General features: G+C 38.2%; 2 protein-coding genes across 3 annotated transcripts in view; one reads left to right on the top strand and one right to left on the bottom strand.

The window, feature by feature from the left end:
* LOC123513120 (protein kinase C-like) overlaps positions 1-27,721 on the top strand; it is a 103,347-nt gene that overhangs the window by 11,934 nt on the left and 63,692 nt on the right. The gene's annotated exons all lie outside the window — the stretch shown is intronic.
* On the bottom strand, positions 3,416-8,696 carry LOC123513126. Its single transcript, XM_045270018.1, has 2 exons — positions 8,251-8,696; positions 3,416-5,672 (listed from the first exon to the last, which is right to left on the bottom strand). Exons 1-2 carry the CDS (start codon positions 8,599-8,601, stop codon positions 4,887-4,889), a joined length of 1,137 nt encoding a protein of 378 aa, XP_045125953.1. The 5' UTR covers positions 8,602-8,696; the 3' UTR covers positions 3,416-4,886.

Consider the following 27,721-nt stretch of genomic DNA (forward strand, 5'->3'; position numbering starts at 1 on the left):
TGCCTCAGGAGAAATCCTGAGACACCTGTAGAATAAAGATCAAGATCAAGCCTCTCATGGACAACACAGGCACTGCCGAAACATCAAGATCAAGATCAAGATCACGCCCACCACTCACTCCCTAGTCAAAACATAACAGCGTCACCAGCAGCTCATCTTCCTTAGTTCAACTTACCACCAAAACGCCCTGCAATGTGGCGTAACGTTCCTAAGAAGATCAGGAAGTGTCTTACTCTCAAAGTGAAGCTGGGTATTATTCACAGACAAGAGAGAAGCCAGAAAACTAATAACATTGCTTGCCACCATCTTGACTCCATCTACTGTCTACTATTTTCAAGTCAGCAGACTCTATTAAGAAGGCTGGTGAGACTGTATCTTCCTTGAAAGCTAAAAGAACCACCTGAACTTGTGACTCTACAATGGATAAAATGGAAAGCCTTGTGGAAATGTGGTACATAAGTTTTGTATGTGGTACCATGATGCGCACTTTGTTTACATTCCACAGGTTGCCGGATAGTGTATTTCCCGTTTCACTCTCCCTCCCTTCATAAAGTTAAGATCATCAACATTATAAAGTTACGTACATACATACATTAGTGTACATTATAATGACTTAAATTGAACTACCTAAATGTTTAACTTCATAATTTTTACTTTTATTAAACCTTTTACTGTACTATGATGCACTCTCGCTTTGCTTACTCTCAATGGAAGTTCAAATCAGGGGTTAAACTTGTTATAATCGGATCGCTTAACGAAGTTTTGCTTAACGAGGTGTTTTTTAGGAACGTAACCCCTTCGTTAAGCGGGGGTTGCTTATATATATATATATATATATATATATATATATATAAAGAATAATAGAAACGAGGAGGAAAGGAAGAGACACAACGAATTGGTGGCAGAAGCAAGAGAAAAAAATAATGAAAGGTCAGAGAAGGAGAAGGCATTTTTTTTGGAGAATTCTAGGAGACAGGATAAGGAAATGGTACATAAAAGAGAAGGAAGAGAAAAAAAGGGAGCAAGTTTAACTAAAAATGATAAGAACAAGAGATTAAAAATGACGTATACAAACATAGATGGGATTTTATCTAGTAAATTAGAATTAAGAGATTGCATAAAGAAAGAAGAACCAGATATTGTATGCCTGGTGGAAACAAAGTTAATTGAAGCAATAAAAATAGACATAGATAAAAAAAAAGGTATAATATATGGAGGAGAGACAGATTGGGTAAAGGAGGAGGAGGAGTCATGATGATGTTAAGGAAGGAGATAGTGGTAAATCAAGTGGAGTTTGGGGAAGGAAAATAAAAAATACTGTATATTAAGATACATATTAATAAAAAGGAATTAACAATCATTGGAACATATGTGCCACCAAAAACAAACTCATGGACTAACCAAGAATATAGAGACATGATAAATGACACAATAAGGAGTCTTACAAGAATCATTAAAGAAATGAGAAAAGTGATATTGGTAGGAAATTTTAACTGTAAGGAGGTGGACTGGGAAAGTTATGAAAGTGGTATAGGGAAAGATGCCTGGGGAGATAGATTCCTGAACCTAATGATAGATAATTTGATGGTCCAAAGAGTAAAGGAAATCACAAGGTTCAGAGGAAACGATGAGCTGGCGAGATTGGACCTAGTTTTTACAAGGGATATACAAATTAACGATGATATAAGACTTGGAACAGTTTGAGTGAGGAAGTGGTGTCAGCAAGAGTGTACATAGTTTTAAAGAAAAATTGGATAAATATAGATATGGAGACGGGGCCACACGAGCATAAAGCCCAGGCCCTGTAAAACTACAACTAGGTAAATACAACTAAGTAAATACACACACACACACACACACACACACACACACACACACACACACACACACACACACACACACACACACAAGGCACAAAATAAGTTATGGCAGGCTATTCATCTTCCCTTCCTACTTGAAAATTATTAACCCACACAGTGTCGTCTTTTTCACAAGTAATGGTCATGGTAGATTGCATTTTTTTGGAAATTTTCTATTCACCACATATAATCTTAAAGAAAAAAAAAAAGAAATTTCTTCATATATCAATCATTCCAATGTGATAAGCCAAAGTGTGGCTACCATGCAATACTTGTTATCAAATAATACTTTCTTTTCTGAGAGCTCATGATGTCACACTAGGGAAGGAGAATTTTATATTTACTTTTTTTTCTCTACTTTACGATCACATTCCACAACTCTATAACATGTGTAATAAGTAAATACTTTTTTACATCACAAATGCCAACAGTTAATCAAGAATTGTTAGTTCAGGAAAATGGTTGGATGTGCATGTGGCAATACCACACGTTTCAACAGCATGCCAAAATATTTATAATAATTTTTTTTTCTTTTTATTTCTCTCCAATACCATGTTTTTTTTTTTCTCTCTCTCTCTCTCTCTCTCTCTCTCTCTCTCTCTCTCTCTCTCTCTCTCTCTCTCTCTCTCTCTCTCTCTCCCCATTTTAATGCTTTGATATCATATGCATCATGATGTATGCAGGAAAAAAACAAAATAACCCCTAAGTATGTTTCAATTCCTACTAAAGTATTCAGTCCATGATACCCACGAATCAAAAACACATGTATGTATATATAAAGATTAATTTCTGACTTGTTTCGGAAGTTCGTTGCAGGTTGCAATCGTGCTATTCTAAGTGAAGACTTATTCTTACTGCAGGTAATATATTATACGGTATTGTATTTTCTAATTTTAATTCATCTAAGATTAATTACACCACTTTTCAAGATTGCTCATAATGTCACACAAATTCAATCAATGCCCTTAGAAATGTTAAGCTCATCTCCGTAAATCCTTATCTCCGTAAATCCTTCATCAATGTTAATCACATACAATAAAACCACAAACATTAGGTGCCAATTTCACAGCTGATGCATCTCAATATCAACTCAATGCTTGACTTCTATAAATGCCCATATAATGTATACACCACAATATATCATATGTAATTATCTCCTCAATATGATATATCTTAATGCATCAACTGTGGAATTGCACTACACATACATAAAATCTTAATATAACATCCTAATAAATACACATCCTATATTTGTTTCCTCCTTTCACTTAAATGACATAAACATTGTCTTAGACTGCATTAACAACTATAGAGCTTTACTCACTAATACAAGAAAGAGTCTGTCCATGACTCAAATGTTTCTTCTCCTCCTCTCGGCCACTGCCTTCTGCTTTCTCCTCTCGTTTCTGCCAAGATTCTAGAGATCTTCTTGCTGGTTTCTGCTTATTTTAAATACTCAAGGTTTCGTACCTTTTCTCCACGCCCATTTTACCATCTACCATTCAGAGATCAGACATGTGGAGGTCCACGTGTGACAATGTAAGGACGAGAACACATACGAAGGTAATGTAGAAACAACCTTAAACGTAGTATACACAACATTGCCTTACTGGTGTTTCATAGGCTCAACTTTTCCCTAGTCTCATAGCACGTTCACCATTGGTCTAAACATGAAATACTGCTTGTTCATTGGCCATTTAAAACCACCAATCCTGTTTAACTACACGTGGGGAAACACGTGTTGACTATACTACTCTCCAACATCGTAACCAGAGTATTTTGTTTTGGGTGTTTGTTTGGGTCTGCGTACCATCTGATGCCTGGCTTCCCTCTCTCTTGTTAATGTTTGGCCTCCCACTCTCGTGTTCGCAGCAGGGTCCCTTTTACAATTCTCCCGTAGACGTAATTATTTACATCCTTGTGCCACTGCTGCATCACGCTATGTCCCACCAGGCTGTGGCATGCCAGGTTATGACATACCCCCATCCTTAGTAGCGCGTCCCGGCGCGAACTGCTAGTGGTGAGGGCATGCGTGATAAGCGGTGTTCTCTGTTTTGAGCTGGCGTTGTGTGCTGACAGTCACCTGGGCTGGCGCAGCCTGTGCCAAGCCAAGGAGTGCACAGGGTCGGTAGATGCGGTAGGCCACCAGGCCGGCCGCGATGACCCCAATAGGCAACAGGATCCAGAGCCAGTCCTTCCAGTTGTGCCAGTCGAGTGCCGTAGGAGGGGACTGTTTCGCCAGCGGCTGCATATGTGCAATATATTTTGGGACAGACCAGGGCTCAAGACCAAAACTGTCGGGAATGCTGATATTAGTGGTATTCACAATAACAGAATGTTCCCAGGATGAGAAGGCAATGGGAGTAGTAAGGGATAAGGTTGAATAACCATAGGAGCTTCAGCAATATAATGAGAGGAAGCAGGGAGAGAAAATGTATCACTATGTATAGAACAACCCTGACTCACTTTCAGAAGGCCAGTACCATTAATAATGTGTCTAGTAGTAGGAATGGAGGAGTTTTACAATTCACAGTAATATCTAGTGGTTTGCTTGTGGCATAATTCCACCCAGATGGCTGATCAACAAAAATAGGCTTGAAAGACTTCACAATCAGCGTGTTACATATATCAGAGACAGAAGGCTTGTGCAGAAAAATAGCAACCTCACAACAATCAGTGTTAGTGGAATATATAGGTTGGTTGGGAGGACATATCAATATATCATCAGACATCCTACAATCATCAAAATCATCAGTCAAAAAAATTGATTTCTTGCCTTGTTAATCACTAAATATTTCCTTGAAGGTTGATGCATTAAAAAAGCATCTGATTTAGAAATAGGAAAGGGAAGGGAGGTCATCCTGAAGACATCAAAGGTGTCAGCTGGAATTCCTCGCAAAGGAACGAGTAAGTAGAAGCTCAAGTCATGTAATGCAGTCTTATGGATTACACGAATAGCAGCTCTGTGTAATCCTAAATATTCTGGTTTAGGAGGAAACAATAACTCATGTTTAACTGATATCTCATCTAAAAGTTGTAGTAAAATGCATTTGTCACAATATTAGGAGAAATATGGGTTTCCATCATACTTTGTAATCCTATCTTAAAATTAATATGATCAGCTGCAATGGATGTCAAGGCTAGCTGGACATGCAGTAAAATTTCCAGTGAAAGAATGGATTTTTCATTATTTTCTATATGTTTTTCCATCTTAGTCATAAGGGTCTTAGTAACACGGGTAGCAGTTTCTAGTTTTTCCAATGTTTGATGAACATTTGTTAGTTCATTGAGAGTGACATTGATAACATGGGAATGAACATTGAGGAGTTTTCTTTCCTCTTCTGTGAAGGAGTCTAACGATTGTAATCTTTTATGAATAATATCAACTTGATCTTGTGTAGCAGTCCCAAATAATGTGTTTGCAAAAGATCCTATAAAATTTATTGCCCCCCTTTTTTTCCTTCTAGGTTGAGGAATGTCATTGGCCACAATATGCATTAGGAAATCCTGCATTGAAGCATGCAAATTTTTAAATCTTTCTTGAAAAGCCAGGATATGCTGAGAAATCAAAGAGGTAAACAAGATAAAATCATCTCCCTCAATTTCATCTAAATTATATATTATATTCTGAGTGATATTGTTGGCTTTTTTAATTGGCTCATAGATATCCTCCAATTTCAACAAAAAAGGCACCACATAAGCTTGTCCAGTTACAAGTAGTTGATGGTCTTGGGAGAAACTCATCCCTTGTTGAGGAGGTGAGCTTTGGGGTACATCCCAGGCTTGAACGTATCCCATGCATAGCCCCACAGTCTGCAAAGGAACATTTCATTTTATTTTATTTTATTTCCTTTTACCATATTCTAAGGGCTTATGCATTACAAACGGAAGATTCGGCACACTTGTCCTCGACCGTAAACTGTATGGGACTGACGTGGTAGCTTCACCTTGATATTCTTCTTGCAAATTCTCAGTTACATTATGAATTTCCTCATCAACACCATGACTCGCTTCTGATAGTGAATTGTCATCCGATTCTGAATCTACACAGTGCTCTACATCCCTGAGAACACTGGAAAAGGATCTAGTGTCTGCAATGTCAACTTGGTTTCCCTTGTTTCACCTGGCTCGTGTACCGGATATGCTCGTCTGACATTCGGGTTCATCTGAGGGGTAGCATTGTCTTCATGGATAATTCTTATTCTGTCAGTGTGTAATGTTGTCATCTTACCATTTCTAATGTTTCTTAATTTGACCACTACATCACTCACCTTTTCTGTCACTCTATAAGGACCTGTATATGCGGGTTGCAACTTTGCGGGGGTTCCTGCAGTGGGTACTCGGCGGACATATACTCTATCTCCAACTTGAATAGTCTTTATCCTTGCCTTCTTACATTGAGCCTTTTCATTTATTCCTTAGCTTCTTCTAAATATTGCTGACACCTAGCATATACCCTATTTGCTTTTGTTGCCATCTCCTGCTTAAAATCATCAACATTATACCAAACTTGTTCCTCTTTCATCATTTCAAATGGGATGGTTGGATCTCTGAGATACATGAGGTAAAAGGACTTTCTTTTATACTTGTGTGGTAAGCACTATTATATGCAAATGTAGCTATTGGGAGCATTGTATCCCAGATATTCATATTATCTTGCACCAAAGTGCGCAGTATGTTAATCAAGGTTGCATTTGATCTTTCAACTATCCCATTTGCTTGAGGATGGTAAGCTGTAGTTTTGCTATGTCGGAAATGCAGTAACTCAGTTAATCCCTGTAATATAGAATTGACAAATTCCCTACCTTGGTCTGTCACTAACATCTCAGGTATACCATGTTTACAAATCACTTCATCAAAAAATATTCTAGCAACTTCTGCGGCCGACTTGGTTTTCAGTGGTTTTGTAATCAAATATCTAGTAAGCACATCTATCACAACAAGACAATACATATATCCATTATCCGATCTACCCATGGGACCAACAATATCCATATGTATGCGCTGGAAAGGTCTCTCAACATCCGGGTATCTTCTCAGTGGTGCTGGGGCGTCCCCCGACCTCTTAAGCCTACGACAGATGAGACAAGACCTGCAATATCTTTCAATGTCCTCCTTCATTTTTGGCCAATATGCAAATTTCTGACACCTACTTAAGGTAACGGATGGCCCACCATGCCCCGCGGTTGGCAAAGAGTGGCCGAGGTGTACAGCAGTGTGCACAAACTGTTCGGGTACTAATATCTGACGCGTCATTTCTCCATATGTGTTGTGACTTACTCTGTAAAGCATATTATTGTCTAGAGACAATTCTGATATCTTTAACTTCTTATACCTCTTATCAATATTGTGCTTACTTAATTTTCCTTTTATTTCTTGCTCAGTTAAATTCTCTCTCATTAACTTCTTCAATAAGCCATAAAATTCATGGTTATCTTGTGACCTTATTAATTCCTTCAGATTCCAATCCACCATATTTTCTTCTGTGTTTTCTGTTATTGCTAACAAATGTTCATTTCCTTCATTTATTTCCACTTCCCTCAACCTGGATAAATGATCTGCTACCTTGTTAGCTTTTCCAGGAATATATTCCACCTTAATATCAAACTCTGCAACAGCTAATTGCCACCGAACTATCCTGCTATTTGCATTTGAGGTGGTCAACAACCATACTAATGGTCTGTGATCTGTGAGAATATAAATAGGGTAACCCAGGCACAAATCTCTGTTTACCTTAAGCCCATATACAATTGCCAGAGCCTCTCTTTCAATAGTACTATAATTAAGTTCAGCCTTGTTCAGTTTCCTGCTAAAAAATGATAAGGGTCTTAGGTTATTCATGCTATCCCTTTGTTGTATTAATCCCCCGATGGCAAAGCTCGAAGCATCCGTCGTTAAAAGAATGGCTTTGAGAAGTCTGGAAATTTCAAAACAACATTTTGTGTTAATTCTTGCTTCAAGGTCTTAAAAGCCCTATCAGCTTCTTCATTCCACATTATGTGGTTATTGTTCTTCTTTCCATTCACCATTCCTGCTGTTAGTTTAGTTAAGGGAGCAGCTATCTCAGCATAGTTTCTCACAAACTTCCTATAGTAGTTAGCCATTCCAATGAAGGACTGTAATTCTTTCACTGTTGTGGGGCTGGCATGTTCTTAATAACTTCAATTTTGCTAGGCTGTGTTTTCAACCCTTCGGCTGATATAATATGTCCTAGATAATTTACACTATCCTTAAAGAAATTACATTTTTTCAGGTTTACTTTCAACTGAGCATCTTGCAAGCGTAGAAGAACCCTCTCCAAATTCTTTACATGATTTTCTAGATCTGTTCCTTGAACTATGATATCATCAATATAAACAAAAGTATCAGATCCTGTCAATCCAGCCAATACCTGATTAATAATTCTACAGAATGCCGCAGGAGAATCCTTTAAACCCATAGGTAGCACATTATGTTCATATAATCCATTAGGTGTTACAAATGCAGTCCAGGGCTTGCTTTCTTCATTTAACTGTATTTGATGGTAACCTTGTTTCAAGTCAAGGCATGAAAACATCTTTCCTTTTCCTAAGTTATGCAAAATGTTATTCACATTAGGTAAGGGGTAAGAATCATTCAGCACATGCTGATTTAAATTCCTGAAATCTACACACAATCTAATTTTTCCATCCTTTTTCACTATGGGAACAACTGGGGAGATAAATGCTGATCTGGATGGTCTAATAATACCCTGGCTCTCCATTACTTTAATTTGTTCAGCTACCTTATCATAAAAACAAGCTGGGATGGGATAAGGTTTCTTGGACGTAGGTCTGGACTGTAACTGAATGGTGTGATAGAAAAGGGTGATATACTTGGAATGTCGTCATCACTAGCAAAGACAGAGGAGTATTTAACAACTAATTCTTTCAATATTTGATTTTTCCTTGTTCCCTCAGGATACATGTGATTAATGATTTCTGAAAAGGCCTTCATTTTATCTGTTTCATTTTCTTCTGTCACACCATTCACTGTATATTCATCACTCCCGCTTGGCAGAACCTCACTCTGACAGGACTGTAAGTAGCCTAATGTTTTCCCTGGCTCTAACGGCACATGTTCACTCGAGAAATTTATATACCTCACCACAAACCTAGATTTCTTCTTCTCCATGTCATTTTCTAATTTCACTAAACCTGGACATAAAAACTGAGACCCTATAACTCCTTTAACTGGCTCGAATATAGCGATATCACTATCCACTAACTTTGTTTCTAAGGTCACATAACTCACTCGTACTCCTTGTAATATTGATGTCTGAGCTACTGAGCATTTATAACTGGGATTATCCTTTGATTCATTTGTTACTGCTTCCTTTTCACTTCTCTCAGTTATCATGATGGCATGCATCATGGGTATTTCTACAATAACAATTCTCCTTCCTTCAATATATAATTTCAGAGGTTTGGTATTTAGATTCACATTATATCTTTTCATAAAGTCAAAACCTATTATTATCTGTGATGGCAAGGCTCTATCTTCACTGATCACAAAATCATGTGTGTATATCTTACCTCCAATTGTCAAAGTTAGCTTAGTCTTTCCTGAAGTCAACATTTCATCTCCACTCGCATTGCGAATTACCTTATTTGTTGGAGTAATGTGTTTCTTTTAAGTTTGTCTACAACGTCACGCGATACAAGAGATACCCCTGCCCCGTGTCCATCAAGGCTAATACACTCTCATTTTCAATCTGAACTTCAATAGAAACATTTCCCGTGTCACTATTCACCGCTGTGATTACCACCGATTCATGTGGTTGCGTTGGTGGTAAATTGGCGTTTTTTTTGTGTTTGATATGTGGTGTACCTACGTGAGTTGTTCATGCAGTCCTTACTCGCATGCCCCTGTACCCCGCAGGTGAAACAAGTTACCGTGGGCCTCGCCCTTGGTGGTATTGGTGGTAATTTCACTGTGCACTGACTCGCGAAATGTCCCCACTTGTGACATCTAAAGCATTCTATGGTTCTACAATTTTGAATGGTGTGGTTATTTCGCCCACACCTCTGACAATGTATATTTCTGACATTCTGAGGGCGATACATCGTGTGATCTGTAGTAACAGCATTCACTGTCACTGCGTTTACTGGGACAACCCTATTTTCTTTGCGTACTGCAGCGTCGTGTAGCTGAAGGCTGGGGTGTGACGCTACATATTTGAGAGCTTTTCTGTATACTAATAAAGGCTTTTCATATCTGCATCAGCAAGGATATAAGAAAAATCCTTAGGCAAGGCATTCACAATGATGGAGACAAATATATCATTATATACTTCCTTACCTGTGGGTTTCATGCTTTCTAATTTTGCCACAATCCCTTCTACTCTGATATAGAGCTCTGTTATGGTTTCTCTGGGCTGTCGAGTTACTGATGACAATTCACTGATCAGGCTTGGAAGCGATCTATCCTCTGGATAAATATCAAGGAATGCTTTTCTCACATCATCCCAATCATTTTTATGTTGCGTTGCACAGTGTGTCATATGAGTATATGCACTGTCTAATGCATATTGCTTGGCCAACTCTATCCTCCCTTCGTCTGTCCAGTTTGTCATTGTTCTATTTTCTAAATCCTTTATCCATGCGTGAGCGCTGGCGATACATTTTACATTTGGTACCGACGGGCTTCTTTCTTCACCTCCACAAAAATATGGTAACCCAATTACCTTGGAAAAATTATCCCTTGCATTGTCAGTGATCGCTTCCGCAATTTCCCCAGTACTAATACAAGCCGGGTTAGTGGGGAAAACGGAGATGTAGGGGGTGACTGCGCCATTCTAGAGGTTGTGACGGCTGGCTGCTGATTCGCTTTACCGTTAAGCGATGCCGAGCGCTGACGTAATTTATGAACTATATGTTTCATCTACAATTAAGCAACATTAAAATATTCTCAATATTTACTCGTTAACATCCGCTACATCCGTGACATCCAATGCACTTGATCGAAATTTTAATTGTCTTCACTCTCAACTATACGCCTGCAACGATTGCAATTGCAATAATATCCCACCGCTGCCACCAGTTTCGGAAGTTCGTTGCAAGTTGCAATCGTGTTATTCTAAGTGAAGACTTATTCTTACTGCAGGTAATATATTATACGGTATTGTATTTTCTAATTTTAATTCATCTAAGATTAATTACACCACTTTTCAAGATTGCTCATAATGTCACACAAATTCAATCAATGCCCTTAGAAATGTTAAGCTCATCTCCGTAAATCCTTATCTCCGTAAATCCTTCATCAATGTTAATCACATACAATAAAACCACAAACATTAGGTGCCAATTTCACAGCTGATGCATCTCAATATCAACTCAATGCTTGACTTCTATAAATGCCCATATAATGTATACACCACAATATATCATATGTAATTATCTCCTCAATATGATATATCTTAATGCATCAACTGTGGAATTGCACTACACATACATAAAATCTTAATATAACATCCTAATAAATACACATCCTATATTTGTTTCCTCCTTTCACTTAAATGACATAAACATTGTCTTAGACTGCATTAACAACTATAGAGCTTTACTCACTAATACAAGAAAGAGTCTGTCCATGACTCAAATGTTTCTTCTCCTCCTCTCGGCCACTGCCTTCTGCTTTCTCCTCTCGTTTCTGCCAAGATTCTAGAGATCTTCTTGCTGGTTTCTGCTTATTTTAAATACTCAAGGTTTCGTACCTTTTCTCCACGCCCATTTTACCATCTACCATTCAGAGATCAGACATGTGGAGGTCCACGTGTGACAATGTAAGGACGAGAACACATACGAAGGTAATGTAGAAACAACCTTAAACGTAGTATACACAACATTGCCTTACTGGTGTTTCATAGGCTCAACTTTTCCCTAGTCTCATAGCACGTTCACCATTGGTCTAAACATGAAATACTGCTTGTTCATTGGCCATTTAAAACCACCAATCCTGTTTAACTACACGTGGGAAACACGTGTTGACTATACTACTCTCCAACGTCGTAACCAGAGTATTTTGTTTTGGGTGTTTGTTTGGGTCTGCGTACCATCTGATGCCTGGCTTCCTCTCTCTTGTTAATGTTTGGCCTCCCACTCTCGTGTTCGCAGCAGGGTCCCTTTACAATTCTCCCGTAGACGTAATTATTTACATCCTTGTGCCACTGCTGCATCACGCTATGTCCCACCAGGCTGTGGCATGCCAGGTTATGACATAGTGTCATTGAGTACAATAAAGCAAAAAAAAAAATGTTGATGTTGCTGATCAACTCAATTCCTACTACTCGCCACTCTACAAATTAAGGAAGTGGTACAAGAAGCTGGCTCTGGAAATGATTGCTGGGATATCAGTGACAAATGCTCAAATTCTATACAATAAATACTGCTCAGCAAAACAAGTATGCCTAAAAACCTTCATAGAATCAGTAATTCTCTCTCTTACTAAAAACATTCTTGAGGAAATTACAAAACCAGGGAAGAGAACGTTTGATATATCGGTTGCAAGAAAAGAACATACTTTGCAGGAAGCAGATGGACCAATGAAAAATACAAGGAAGCGATGCAGAGGATGCTATGAGAGAATCTCACTGTCTGAGGGATACAAGGTGGCCACAAACAAGGCTAGGAGAGTATCCACCTATTACAATGAATGTGAGGGTCAACCACTCCTTTGCATTTCGTGTTTCAACGAAAAACTTGACTTGTGTAATTAGTGATCAACATTATGATGATCTAATATTCCATTATTTTCTTATATTGATTGTATTTTTTAAATAATATGTCACCAAACATTACTTGTTATTCAGAAGCCTATTTTTTTCTTTCAACAAATGAAATTATTGTCTTATTATTTTTATCTTATTTTCCAGTACCTTAGCTACGCATCTGCTGTCATAATAAATACAAATTTATACACAAATTGTTTACATACTCAAGTTTGTAATAGTTTTTAGAAAGTGATATTCGGGCCTCAGATGTACCAATACGCAACAAGTGAAACATTTGCTCGGTACACGGGTGGCCCGATACACGGTTAACGTGTTAAGAGAGAGAGAGAGATGTCAAGACGTTTGTCCCTTGCTTTTGGATGATTCTTTTGACGTCTTAGGGAACCTGTAGTTTCAGTGGGCCTTTTTTCTAACATTTTATTGCCTTTGGCAACATTCCCTCTTGCATAAAAGAAAATATTAAATAAAAAATAAATAAATGAAGAAATAAAAAAAAATCTGGTATCTGGCCTGCTACTACTAATAAGCACTAATACAAAGAATGCCTATCTTATGTAGAAAATGTGTTGCTTTAGATTTTAAGAAAGAAAGTTTTAGTATAGTGGAGGAGGTAGAAGGAAGAGGAAATGGGATAAGTTTGTTTCTTTTTATGTCTTTTCAGTTACTGTCGCTCACCATTAACTCTTGTTTAATTGCTGGACTTACTTGTTACACCGTTACAAAAGAAGTGATTTGTGGATGGTACTCTCTCAAAACTTGCAACATTTATATTCTGCATGAAATGACACTAAATCTCTTCTTCAGCCACCTGGAAATTGGATGGAAGTGGCAAACTCCCACCAGATCAAGCTTTCCCTGTGACTTGTGGTGTCTTGTCAGAATTATCTTCAACAACATTTCTCCTATTTCAACATCTTCATTTCCTTCAAACAGCATCACCTCCATTTTTTTCTTTTTTTTTTTTTTTTTGTCTTTTTTTTTTCTTTGGTCAGTTAATCCCATCAGTACTGGAATGCATTTCTACCTTGAGTTTTAGGGGAGGTAAGAAGATTAATGGCCACAGTTTTCAATATACCAATCACCCACATGAGTTTCTGAAGCTGTATAAAATCACCAAATAGTAAGCAGAATGAACAGGAAAATGCATTGTGGGACTGAAGAGGATTGGAGACAACCACCTGAATCATTGAAGTTATGAAGATAGTCTTGACTGAAGTAAAATTGGGTTTGTAGTGTGTATGGTGTAGCTTGCAGGTGGAGAAGCCAAGCCTTGTGCTATCTGTAGTGGTAGGAGAGAGAAGTGAACTTTTATGATTTTTATGTGTGCTGTATAGATGACTGGTAATGTTTTTATTAGTTATATTTTCATGATTCATGATGGAAGCAAATACATATAATGAAAATTCAACTTCTCGTGGTCAGTATATGAATGAGGGTGATGGTGGAAATAAATAGGTATTGTTTATTTTATTGACCTTACTTCAAATTTTTATGATGGAAGAACATTTATGGTGGAAATAGGTTGGTGTATTTCATACAGGAACTGCCAGTACTGTACTGACCTGATGGCTTCTTGCAGCTTCCTTGTTTTTGTTAGGGTGGAGATCAATCATCCTTGTAGACATCAAGTGAACAACCTTGAGGCAAGTGAAGGAAGAAGAGAAAGCCTAGAGCAGTGTTACATTTAGGAGGAGGAGGAGGAGGAGGAAGAGGAGGAGGAGGAGGAGGAGGAGGAGGAGGAGGAGGAGGAGGAGGAGGAGGAGGAGGAGGAGGAGGAGGAGGAGGAGGAGGAGGAGGAGGAGTGGTGGTGGTGGTGGTGGTGGTGGTGATGGTGGTTGCTCCCAATTGACTTCATTCTCTTCCATTAGTAGTTGTGATGTGCACCTTCCTCAGTGCCCTGCATTGCAAAGCACCTCCCTGCAGGGGCCACTCAGACCTCTTTTTTGAGGCTCTCCACTTCACTACATTGTACTATACTGACACTCAACTAAAGAATGCTGATTTTTTTTTTTTTTTCCCACCTAGGTATTGCTCTTTATTCATTGTTTTTACCCCTTGTTCTCCTTTTTTCTTTCTCCTCCTCCTCCTCCTCCTCCTCCTCCTCCTCCTCCTCCTCCTCCTCCTCCTCCTCCTCCTCCTCCTCCTCCTAGGTGTTACATAATTTCATCCTTCATAATGTCTCCTCACATCTCTCTCTCTCTCTCTCTCTCTCTCTCTCTCTCTCTCTCTCTCTCTCTCTCTCTCTCTCTCTCTCTCTCTCTCTCTCTCTCTCTCTCTCTCTCTCTCTATCAAACAAGGTCTTCAGTACCTAGCAACTCCATACTTTGCATATAGATACACCTTTACTCTCTGTTGTTGCTTTGCTGTTTCTTTATCATTGCAGGGTATTTGTCTTGATGCTTTAATCCCTGTGTTATCTGCAGTTCACTCTTTGGGCTTTTCTCCTCACTGTTGTCCTGCCATATTTTACATTGCTACAGTTAATTTTTCATGCTTCTCTCCCAGTGCTGTCCTCTTGTATTATCCTTAGCTCTACAGTAATAGGCATCCTGAGCCACCTGATTTAGTTTGTCTTCATCCTTTAGAAGTTCCCCCCAAGTGCTGTTCATGTTTTATAACAAAGTGAAATGCAGTTCAGTTCATAAGACCAGAAGGGACGGTGCTGCAGGTAGACAGAAAGATGTGTTACTTTTTTTTTTTATGCAAGAGGGAGACCTGTGCCAAGGGCAGCAAAATATTAAGAAAAAAGGTCTATTGAAACTGCAAGTTCCCTAAAAGATTTTAAAGGAATTAGCCAAAATATAGGGACAAATTTTTTGAAACCCCTTTCTTAAAAGAAGTCAAGTCATTGGAATATGGAAATACAGAAGCAAGCAGGGAATTCCAGAGTTTACCAGTGAAAGGTATGAATTATTGAGAGTACATACTGGTTAACTCTTGTATTAGGGGGTTGGACAGAATAAGAATGAGAGGAAGAAGAAAGCCTTGTGTTTGTACAGTAGAAGCAAATCTGCTTCTGTGTTTCTGTCTAGCTTTGACATAGGTTTAGGTTCTTTCAAAAGCAATGTTTCAAAACACTTCTCTAATTTTAAATAATCCTTCTGGCTTTACTCTTTGGGGACTGGCACCTTCAGTGGGTAGTTTTTTTTTTTTCTGCCCTTGGCTATAACCTATAACACCTCTTTCATTAGAAGTAAAGATACGAACACTGTTCTAGAGATACATCGGTAAAGTATCACTTTAGGCATTTTCTATTTACAACACTGATGAGCTCTAGACCATTGATCTGGATATGGTGAGCATTTACTCGGATAAAAAGAATGTTCACTGCCATTACTGATGAAAATAATGACAACACAAGCATGTTACTGCCAGCTGTGACAAGCAGCAGACTGTTGATGCTTGCCACTGCTCTGAGGAAGTGTCAACAAGCACTACAGTCTACTGCACATTTCCTGAGGAAGTTAGGCTGAGTGGACCACCAGTAAATAAGTCCCAGCCACATGCCTACCTTGCCAGCACCACCAGACTGTATCCCATGCCTGGCCATCAACATTGTAGTTTGATTAAGTCTCACACAAATCTCTCTTTAACACACAGCATGTTGAAAGTACTTTCTGTGGTGAAGTACAGAATGGTTAAATTACAAAATAAGTATTTGTATATAAGATGAGGCCAGCCTGACCCATGTGCTGATATTGTTGACACCATTACCAAGGGTTTTCCAAAGTATAGATGTATTATTTTTGACAGAACCAGTATTATTTTCCTTTACCTCTTTATGTAGTCATTGATCCAGGCAGTAAGTCACTTAATTGTAATCAGAAACCATAAACCAAGGTGTGGTGTGGCTTGTAATATCTCCCTTTCTGGCATTTGTCACCACCACCACCTCTGTTCTTACTCTTTGCCCACACCACCATTTTGCTATGGACACAGATCAATGATATCAAATGGATCAGGGCAAAAGAAAGATGTCTGTAGGTATTACTGTGTGTGTGTTTCACCACACACCTTCACTTCTTACTTTCCATCCCAACATCTCGCCTTTCCTCCTATTCCTTTGGCACTTTTTTCCTTTTTTCCCCTCCATGTGTCTCATTTTGTCATCACACATTTACCTACTTCTTTAGGTATTCATCTCTCCTCTCTCACATTTATTTCTTTAAGTACTTCTCATTCCTTTCTTTCTCACATTTACTTCATCATGTATGTCACATTCATATTCATTATTTGTAGGCTAGCTAAATGATGAAAGCTAAATGGTGAAAGTATTTTACCATCTCTTGATTTGTATTCTTCAGATGTTTGATGCTTTGTTTGTATATTTTATTTTTTTTTTTTTTACTGTTTGTATAGATATTGATTTTTACAGTAACATAAATCTAGGAGAGATAATTGCAAAAGATCATGAATGAATTACTCTTAATAACATTTATCTTCAATTGTCTTCTTTTGCATGCGTGCACACGCACACACACACACACACACACACACACACACACACACACACACACACACACACACACACACACACACACAAGGGATAGTAGATGATCCTAAGAATATAGCGGAATTGCTAAATAATAGGTTTCAGCAAGTATTTACTAAAGAAACAATGTTTGTAAAGCCACAGAATGTACAAGGAAATGTGCACATGGAGGACATTAAGATACCTAAAAAGGAGTTATATAAAATGTTGGAGGAACTTAAAGATGATAAAGCGATGGGACCAGATGAAGTTTCAGGAAAATTATTGAAGGAGTGTAGAGAAGAATTGATTGATCCACTATATGATATTATAAGGTGCTCATTAGAAACAGGGGAAGTACCAGTAGAGTGGAAGAGAGCTGAAGTGGTGCCCATTTATAAGGGAGGCAGTAAGGAAGAGCCTCTTAACTATAGACCTGTGTCTCTAACAAGTGTGGTCGGTAAGATTTGTGAGAGGGTGATAAAGAAATATTGGATACGGTTCCTGGAGGATCATAAGTTGTTATCGGATCATCAATTTGGCTTCAGGAAAGGGAGGTCATGTGTAACAAATCTACTGAGCTTTTATTCAAGAGTGGTTGACAAAATACAGGAGAGAGAGGGATGGATGGACTGTGTATATTTGGATTTAAAGAAAGCTTTTGACAAGGTACCTCACAGAGACTGTTATGGAAAGTAGAGATTTATGGAGGACTGAAAGGAAAAGTGTTAAAGTGGATGGAAAACTACTTGAGATGGAGGGAGATGAGAACGGTAATAAGGGATGCAAGGTCGGACTGGTTGGTGGTGGAGAGTGGAGTCCCACAAGGCTCAGTGCTGGCACCAATACTTTTCCTGGTATATATAAATGACATGCCAGAGGAGTAAACAGTTATATTAATTTGTTTGCGGATGATGCGAAGTTGTGTAGGTGTGTGAAGAGTGAAGAAGATTGTGAAATTTTACAGGCAGACCTGGATAAGATTTGGGAGTGGAGCAAGAGGTGGCAAATGGAATTTAATCTGAGCAAAAGTCATGTGATGGAGATGGGAAAGAGTGGAAGACGGCCAAGAGGGTCATATAAGATGGGTGAAGAAGTAGTGTTGAAAAAGGTGGAAAAGGAAAAGGATTTGGGAGTGATAATACAAGACCATGGGCAGTTTGAGGCTCATATTGATAAGATGTTTGGAGAAACGTATAATTTGATAAAAATATTGGATTAGCCTTCCATTATATGGATAAAGATATGATGAAGAAATTAATTAGTATGGTAATTAGACCAAGATTGGAATATGCTGGAGTGGTTTGGTCCCCTTATAAAAAGAAGCATATAAGGAAGTTGGAGAGATTGCAGAGAATGGCAACAAAAATGGTTCCGGAATTGGCAGAAATGACCTATGAGGAGAGATTAAAAGAAATGAATTTGCCTACCTTGGAACAAAGAAGAGAAAGAGGAGATTTAATACAGGTTTATAAACTGTTAAATGGACTGGATGAAGTGGATAATGAGCAAATGATGTTGAGAGAGGAAAACTTAAGTAGAACTACAAGATCGCATAGTAAAAAGATAGCCAAGGAATATGCTTGAAGGATGTGAAAAAATATAGTTTCCCACAAAGATGTGTGGAGGTGTGGAATGGTTTGAGTGAGGTGGTGGTGTCAGCAAGGAGTGTGCATAGTTTTAAAGGAAAGTTGGATGTGTGTAGATATGGAGATGGGGTCACACGAGTATGATACCCAGGCCCTGTAAAATTACAACTAGGTGAACTAGGTGAACACACACACACACACACACACACACACACACACACACACACACACACACACACACACACACACACACAATGATGAAGAAATTGATAAGTACTAAAATAAGACCTAGATTGGAATATGCAGGAGTTGTGTGGACTCTACAAAAAAGAAACACATAAGAAAATTAGAGAGACTACAAAAATGGCTACAAGAATGGTTCCAGAATTTAAAGGGATGGCATATGAGGAGAGACTAAAGGCAATGGATCTACCAACCTTGGAGCAGAGAAGAGAGAGAGGATCTGATACAAGTTTATAAATTGATTAATGGAATGGATGAAGTGGATAATGAGAAACTGATCCTGAGAGAAGAATATGACTTTAGAAGCACAAGATCGCATAGTAAGAAACTAAGGAAGGGACGATGTCTGAGAGATGTTAAAAAATTTAGTTTCCCGCAAAGATGTGTTGAGACTTGGAACAGTTTGAGTGAGGAAGTGGTATCAGCAAAGAGTGTACATAGTTTTAAAGAAAAATTGGATAAGTGTAGATATGGAGACGGGACCACACGAGCATAAAGCCCAGGCCCTGTAAAACTACAACTAGGTAAATACAACTAGGTAAATACACACACCGGTAGCTCAGTGGTTAGAGCGCTGGCTTCACAAGCCAGAGGACCGGGGTTCGATTCTGGCCGGGTGGAGATATTTGGTGTGTCTCCTTTCACGTGTAGCCCCTGTTCACCTAGCAGTGAGTAGGTACGGGATGTAAATCGAGGAGTTGTGACCTTGTTGTCCCGGTGTGTGGTGTGTGCCTGGTCTCAGGCCTATCCGAAGATTGGAAATAATGAGCTCTGAGTTGAGGGTAATGTCTGGCTGTCTCGTCAGAGACTGCTGCAGATCAAACAGTGAACACACACACACACACACACACACACACACACACACACACACACACACACACACACACACACACACACAAAAAGAAACAATAGAAAGGTTAAAAGGAGAGAACGGGATGGTGGAAGACCCCAAAAGTATGGCAGAACTATTAAATACAAAATTCCAGGAGGTCTTTACTAAAGAATCCAAATTTGAGAGGCCACAGGGTAATGGAGAGACAATCTATATGAAAGAGATTAAAGTAACCAAGCTTGAAATAAAAGAGTTAATGAAGGAACTGGATGAAGAGAAGGCAATGGGACCGGATGAAGTCTCAGGCAGAATACTGAAAGAATGTAGGGAAGAACTAGCAAGTCCTATATACAACATCATAAAATGCTCAGTAGAATGGAAAAAAGCTGAGGTGGTTCCCATATATAAGAGTGGAAGGAAAGAAGAACCTTTAAATTACAGACCGGTATCACTAACTAGTGTAATATGCAAGATGTGTGAAAGAATAATAAAGAAACAATGGATCAAGTTCCTTGAAGACAACAAATTAATATGAAATAGCCAATTTGGTTTTAGAAAAGGACGGTCTTGTGTAACTAATTTATTGAGTTTCTATTCTAGAATATTTGATAGAGTACAAGAGAGAGAGGGATGGGTTGACTGCATCTATTTGGATTTAAAAATTTAAAAAAGGCGTTTGACAAAGTGCCACACGCAAGATTACTGTGGAAGTTAGAGGAGAAGGGTGGCTTAAAAGGAAGTACATTGAGATGGATAGAAAATTATTTGAGGGGGAGAGAAATAAGAACGGTAGTTAAAGATATGAAGTCCAAGTGGAGAGCAGTAGAAAGCGGAGTGCCACAGGGGTCAGTATTGGCACCAGTACTTTTCCTCATTTATATTAACGACATGCCAGGAGGAGTGAACAGCTACATAAATTTGTTTGCGGATGATACGAAACTGTGCAGAGTTATAAAGCAAAAGGAGGATTGTGAAATACTGCAAGAAGACCTAAATAAGATCTGGGAATGGAGTAAGAAGTGGGAAATGGAATTCAATGTGAACAAAAGCCATGTCATGGAAATGGGAAAGAGTGAAAGACGACCTGTGGGAATCTATAAGATGGGAGATGGAGTAGAACTGGAGAAAGTAAAAAGGAAAAGGACTTAGGAGTGACGATGAAGAAAACAATCAAACAGTAAGCCATATTGATAGAATTTTAGAGAAACATATAATTTGCTGAGGAATATTGGAGTAGCATTTCACTACATGGACAAAGAAATGATGAAGAAATTGATAAATACTATAATAAGACCCAGATTGGAATATGCAGGAGTAGTGTGGACCCCTCATAAAAGAAACACATAAGGAAATTGGAGGCTACAAAAATGGCTACAAGAATGGTCCCAGAACTTGAAGGGATGACATATGAGGAGACTAAAGGCTATGGATCTACCAACCTTGGAACAAAGAAGGAGAGAGGAGACCTGATACAAGTCTATAAATTGATCAATGGAATGGACCAAGTGGATAATGAGAAACTGATCCTGAGAGAAGAATATGACACCAAGCACAAGATCGCATAGTAAAAAGCTGAGAAAGGAAGATGTCTGAGAGATATTAAAAATATAGTTTCGCAGAGATGTATTGAGACGTGGAACAGTTTAGATGAAGAAGTAGTGTCTGCAACGAGTGTGCACACTTTTAAAGTAAGATTGGATAAGTGTAGATATGGAGACGGGGCCACATGAGCATAAAGCCCAGGCCCTGTAAAACTACAACTAGGTAAATACAACTAGGTAAATACACACACACACACACACACACACACACACACACACACACACACACACACACACACACACACACACACACACACACACGAGACCAATTAAAATACTACTAAAATCACAAGCAGCAACAGAAGAAATTTTATATAGAACAACAAAACTTAGAGAAACAGAAGGCTGCAAGGATATCTATATAAAGAAAAATAGAAATGAGGAAGAAAGGAAGAGATACAATGAACTGGCAGCAGCAGTAGGGGAAAAGAATAATGAAAGGTCAGAAGAGGAGAAGAAGGCATTTTTTTGGAGAATTCTAGGAGACAGGATAAGGAAATGGTATATAAACGAGAAGGAAGAGAAAAAAGTGGAACAAGTTTAACTAAAAATGATAAAGGCAAAAGACTAAAAATGATGTATACGAACATAGAAGGGGTTTTATCAAGTAAATTAGAATTAAGATATTACATAAGGAAAGAAAATCCAGATATTGTATGCCTGGCTGAAACAAAACTAAATGAGGCAATCCTAATAGATTTGGATAATAGGTATAATGTATGGAGAAGAGACAGAGTGGGTAAGGAGGAGGAGGAGTCATGATAATGTTAAGGAAGGAGATAGTGATCAACCAAGTGGAATGTGGGAAGGAAAAGCAGAAGTATTGTATATTAAGATGCATATTAATAAAAAGAGATAACAATCATTGTAACGTATGTGCCACCAAAACAAATTCATGGACCAATCAAGAATATAAAGACATGATAGATGACACAATAAGGAGTCTAATGAGAATCGTTAAAGAAAGGAGAAAAGTGATATTAGTAGGAGATTTCAACTGTAAAGAAGTGGACTGGGAAAATTATGAAAGTGGTATGGGGAAGAAGGCTGGGAGAAAGATTCTTGAACCTAATGATAGACAATATGATGGACCAGAGAGTAAAGGAATGCACAAGATTCAGAGGAAACGACGAGAGCTAGATTGGACCTAGTTTTACAAGGGTATACAAATGAATGACGATATAAGATATAAGTGCCCATTGGGAAAGAGTGACCATGCAATATTAGAAATAGATATAGAAGAAGGAAAGGAAGATAGAGACGATTCATACAAAGGAGACTGATTAAATTACAGAAAGGCTGATATTGAGAATCTCAAGAACTATTTTAAAAACGTAGACTGGGAGGAGATGGAAAACTCAGAGACAATGCAAGACAAATATAACTTATTTTGGAAATATACAAAACAGGAGTCAGGAATATGTCCCAAAATATAGACCAAAAGAAGAAGGAAAGAAAGATTGGTTTAATGCAAGGTGTGCTAGGGCAAAGGAGAAAAGAGATGGAGCATGGAAAAGGTGGAGGAGAAATAGAATCCAACAAACAAGGAAAACTTCAAGGCAGCAGAAATGAATATGTTAAGGTGAGGAAGGAAGAGGAAAAGAACTTCGAAAAAGATGTCGAAAAATGTAAGGAGCAACCAAAATTGTTCTATAGATTCATAAATGGAAAAATTAGGCAAAAGAAACAATAGAAAGGTTAAAAGGAGAGAATGGGATGGTGGAAGACCCAAAAGTATGGCAGAACTATTAAATAAAAATTCAGGAGGTCTTTACTAAAGAATCCAAATTTGAGAGGCCACAGGGTGATAGAGAGACAATCTATATGAAAGAGATTAAAGTAACCAAGCTTGAAATAAAAGAGTTAATGAAGGAACTGGATGAAGAGAAGGCAATGGGACCGGATGAAGTCTCAGGCAGAATACTGAAAGAATGTAGGGAAGAACTAGCAAGTCCTATATACATCATAAAATGCTCAATAGAAAATGGAACAGTGCCAGTAGAATGGAAAAGAGCTGAGGTGGTTCCCATATATAAGAGCGGAAGGAAAGAAGAAACTTTAAATTACAGACGGTATCACTAACTAGTGTAATATGCAAGATGTGTGAAAGAATAATAAAGAAACAATGGATCGAGTTCCTTGAAGACAACAAATTAATATGAAATAGCCAATTTGGTTTTAGAAAAGGACGGTCTTGTGTAACTAATTTATTGAGTTTCTATTCTAGAATAGTTGATAGAGTACAAGAGAGAGAGGGATGGGTTGACTGCATCTATTTGGATTTAAAAAAGGCGTTTGACAAAGTGCCACACGCAAGATTACTGTGGAAGTTAGAGGAGAATAGTGGCTTAAAAGGAAGCACATTGAGATGGATAGAAAATTATTTGAGGGGGAGAGAAATAAGGACGGTAGTTAAAGATATGAAGTCCAAGTGGAGAGCAGTAGAAAGCGGAGTGCCACAGGGGTCAGTATTAGCACCAATACTTTTCCTCATTTATATTAACGACATGCCAGAAGGAGTGAACAGCTATATAAATTTGTTTGCGGATGATACGAAACTGTGCAGAGTTATAAAGCAAAAGGAGGATTGTGAAATACTGCAAGAAGACCTAAATAAGATCTGGGAATGGAGTAAGAAGTGGGAAATGGAATTCAATGTGAACAAAAGCCATGTCATGGAAATGGGAAAGAATGAAAGACGACCTGTGGGAATCTATAAGATGGGAGATGGAGTAGAACTGGAGAAAGTAAAAAAGGAAAAGGACTTAGGAGTGACGATGGAAGAAAACAATCAACCAGTAAGCCATATTGATAGAATTTTTAGAGAAACATATAATTTGCTAAGGAATATTGGAATAGCTTTTCACTACATGGACAAAGAAATGATGAAGAAATTGATAAGTTCTATAATAAGACCCAGATTGGAATATGCAGGAGTAGTGTGGATGCCTCATAAAAAGAAACACATAAGGAAATTGGAGAGACTACAAAAAATGGCTACAAGAATGATTCCAGAATTTGAAGGGATGACATGAGGAGAGACTAAAGGCTATGGATCTACCAACCCTGGAACAAAGAAAGGAGAGAGGAGACCTGATACAAGTTTATAAATTGATCAACGGAATGGACCAAGTGGATAATGAGAAACTGATCCTGAGAGAAGAATATGACATCTGAAGCACAAGATCGCATAGTAAAAAGCTGAGAAAAGGAAGATGTCTGAGAAATGTTAAAAAATATAGTTTCCTGCAAAGATGTATTGAGACGTGGAACAGTTTAAATGAAGAAGTAGTGTCTGCAACGAGTGTGCATACTTTTAAAGTAAGATTGGATAAGTGTAGATATGGAGACGGGACCACATGAGCATAAAGCCCAGGCCCTGTAAAACTACAACTAGGTAAATACATGAAAGATTGGTTTAACGCAATGTGTGCTAGGGTAAAGGAGAAAAGAGTTGGAGAGACTACAGAAAATAGCTACAAGAATGGTTCCAGAATTTTAAGGGATAACATACGAGGAGAGACTAAAGGCTATGGATCTACCAACCCTGGAACAGAGAAGGGAGAGAGGAGATCTGGTACAAGTTTATAAATTGATCAACTAAATGGACCAAGTGGAAAATTAGAAACTGATCCTGAGAGAAGAATATGACATTCGAAGCACAAGATCACATAGTAAAAAGCTGAGAAATGGAAGATGTCTGAGAGATGTTAAAAATTGTAGTTTCCCACAAAGATGTGTTGAGATGTGGAACAGTTTGAGTGAAGAAGTGTTGTCAGCAACGAGTGTGCATAGGTTTAAAGAAAAATTGGATAAGTGTAGATATGGAGATGGGGCCACAGCGTAAAGGGCCCTGTAAAACTACAAAGTAAATACACACACACACACACACACACACACACACACACACACACACACACACACACACACAACACACACACACACACAAACACGTTAGCTCAGTGGTTAGAGCTCTAGAGAGAGGCTTGATGGTTGAGAGGTGAGTTCGATTTATAGCAGTGGTTGAGATATTTGGGTGTGTCTCCTTTGTGTGTGTGTTGTGGTCTGAGTAATCCAAGATGTAAACAATGAGTTGTGATTGTTTGTGGAAATCTGGTGAAGAGACTCAGCAGATCAAACAGTGAATTAAAAATCGAAACAATGAGCTCTGAGCAAAAAAAAAAAAAAAGAAAACATCTGGCAAGAGTGAAAGAAGAATCAGAGTATGTACAAGATAGGAAATGAAGACATAAAACCAGTCATGAAGAAAAGACCTTGGGGTGACAATTACCAATGACCTATCGCCAGAGAGACATATAAACAAAATAATTGGAGAAGTATTGAACTTATTGAGGAACATAAGAGTATGTCAGATATCTAGATGAAGAAATGATGAAGAAAATAATTACTGCAATGATAAGACTGAGGCTTGAATATGCAACAATACAGTGGGCTCCGAACTTAAAGAAACACATAAGGAAACTAGAGAAAGTACAGAGGGCTGCAACGAAAATGGTGCCTGACTTAAGAGATTTGACTTATGAAGACAGACTGAAAAGAATGCAACTTCCAACCCTGGAAAACAGAAGAGAAAGGGGAGACCTGATAGCAATATACAGAGTGATGATTGGCATGGAAAAATGGATAGGGAAGATCTGTGTATGTGGAATGGAAGAATGTCGAGAGGGCATGGGAAAAACTAAAATGGCCACTTATAGGAGAGATGTGAAAAATATAGCTTCCTCATAGAAGGGTGGAAGCATGGAATAGTTTAGACGTGGAAGTGGTCAACGCAAGGAATATTCATGATTTTAAGAAAAAGCTGGACATTAATAGATATGGAGACGGGACAACACGAGCATAGCTCTTTTCCCGTATGTTACAATTAGGTAAATACAATTAGGTAAATACACACACACACACACACACACACACACACACACACAAAATTGCTAAGAGTAATCAAAACCCAAAAAGACTGCTTGATGCTGCAGGAAGATATAAACAAAATTTACAAGTGGAATAAGAAGTGGAAGTTAGAGTTCAATGCTAAGAAATGTCACGTAATGGAATTTGGAAAAAGTAAGAGAAGACTGGTTTGGAACTATCTGATGGGAGAGGAACAGATAATGAAGACTAAAGAGAAAAAAGATCTGGGAGTGGTTATACAGGAAAATTTAAACCTTGAAAAACACATAAGTAAGATATTTGGATTAGCATATAAAACATTGACTAATATTAGAGTGGTATTTCATTACAAAGATAAAGATATGATAGAAAAATTATTACGAGCATGATATATCCAAAGTTGGAATATGCAACAGTGGTGTGGTTACCAAGCTTGAAAAAAGACATAAGAAGATTAGAACAGACACAGAAGGTAGCTACAAAGATAGTGCTGGAACTGAAGGACCTAATAAATGAGGAAAGGCTGAGGAAGGAAATGGGGCTGCCAACCTTACAAGATAGAAGAGAATGAGGAGACCTAATAATAATGTATAAAATAGTAAATAGCATTGAAAAGATTGACAAGGAAGACATGATGCTGGTGACAGAAGAAGCTGGAAGGACAAGAGGACATGTAAAGAAGATTATGATGAGGCAGTGTGTGAAGGATATTGGAAAATACAGTTTTCCACATTAAACGGTGGAAAAATTGTTACAGTGCATAATGTGCATAACTTCAAAGAAAAATTGGATTAATGGAGACATAGAGACAGGACACTATGAGCCCCGCTGAAACTGTACAATACAACTAGGTAAATACACACACACACACACACACACACACACACACACACACACACACATACACACACAAAGACAAAAAGAAACAATAGAAAGGTGAAAATGAGAGAAAGGAATGGTGGAAGACCCAAAAAGTATGGCAGAACTGTTAAATAGTAAATTTCAGGAGGTCTTTACTAAGGAATCCAAATTTGAAAGACCACAGGGTAATAGAGAGACTGTCCATATGAAAGAGATTAAAGTAACCAAGCTTGAAATAAAAAAGTTGATGACGGAACTAGATGAGGAAAAGGCAATGGGACCGGATGAAGTCTCAGGCAGAATACTGAAAGAATGTAGGAAAGAACTAGCAAGTCCTATATACAACATCATAAAATGCTCAATAGAAAATGGAACAGTGCCAGTGTAGTGGAAAAGAGCTGAGGTGGTTCCTATATATAAGAGCGGAAGGAAGGAAGAACCTTTAAATTACAGACCGGTATCACTAACTAGTGTAATATGCAAGATGTATGAAAGAGTAATAAAGAAGCAATGGATTGAGTTTCTTGAAGACAACAAATTATCATCAAATAGCCAATTTGGTTTTAGAAAAGGTTGGTCATGTGTAACAAATTTATTGAGTTTCTAC

The sequence above is a fragment of the Portunus trituberculatus genome, chromosome 35 (genome assembly GCF_017591435.1).
Source record: "Portunus trituberculatus isolate SZX2019 chromosome 35, ASM1759143v1, whole genome shotgun sequence".
NCBI classification, from domain to species: Eukaryota; Metazoa; Arthropoda; class Malacostraca; order Decapoda; family Portunidae; genus Portunus; species Portunus trituberculatus.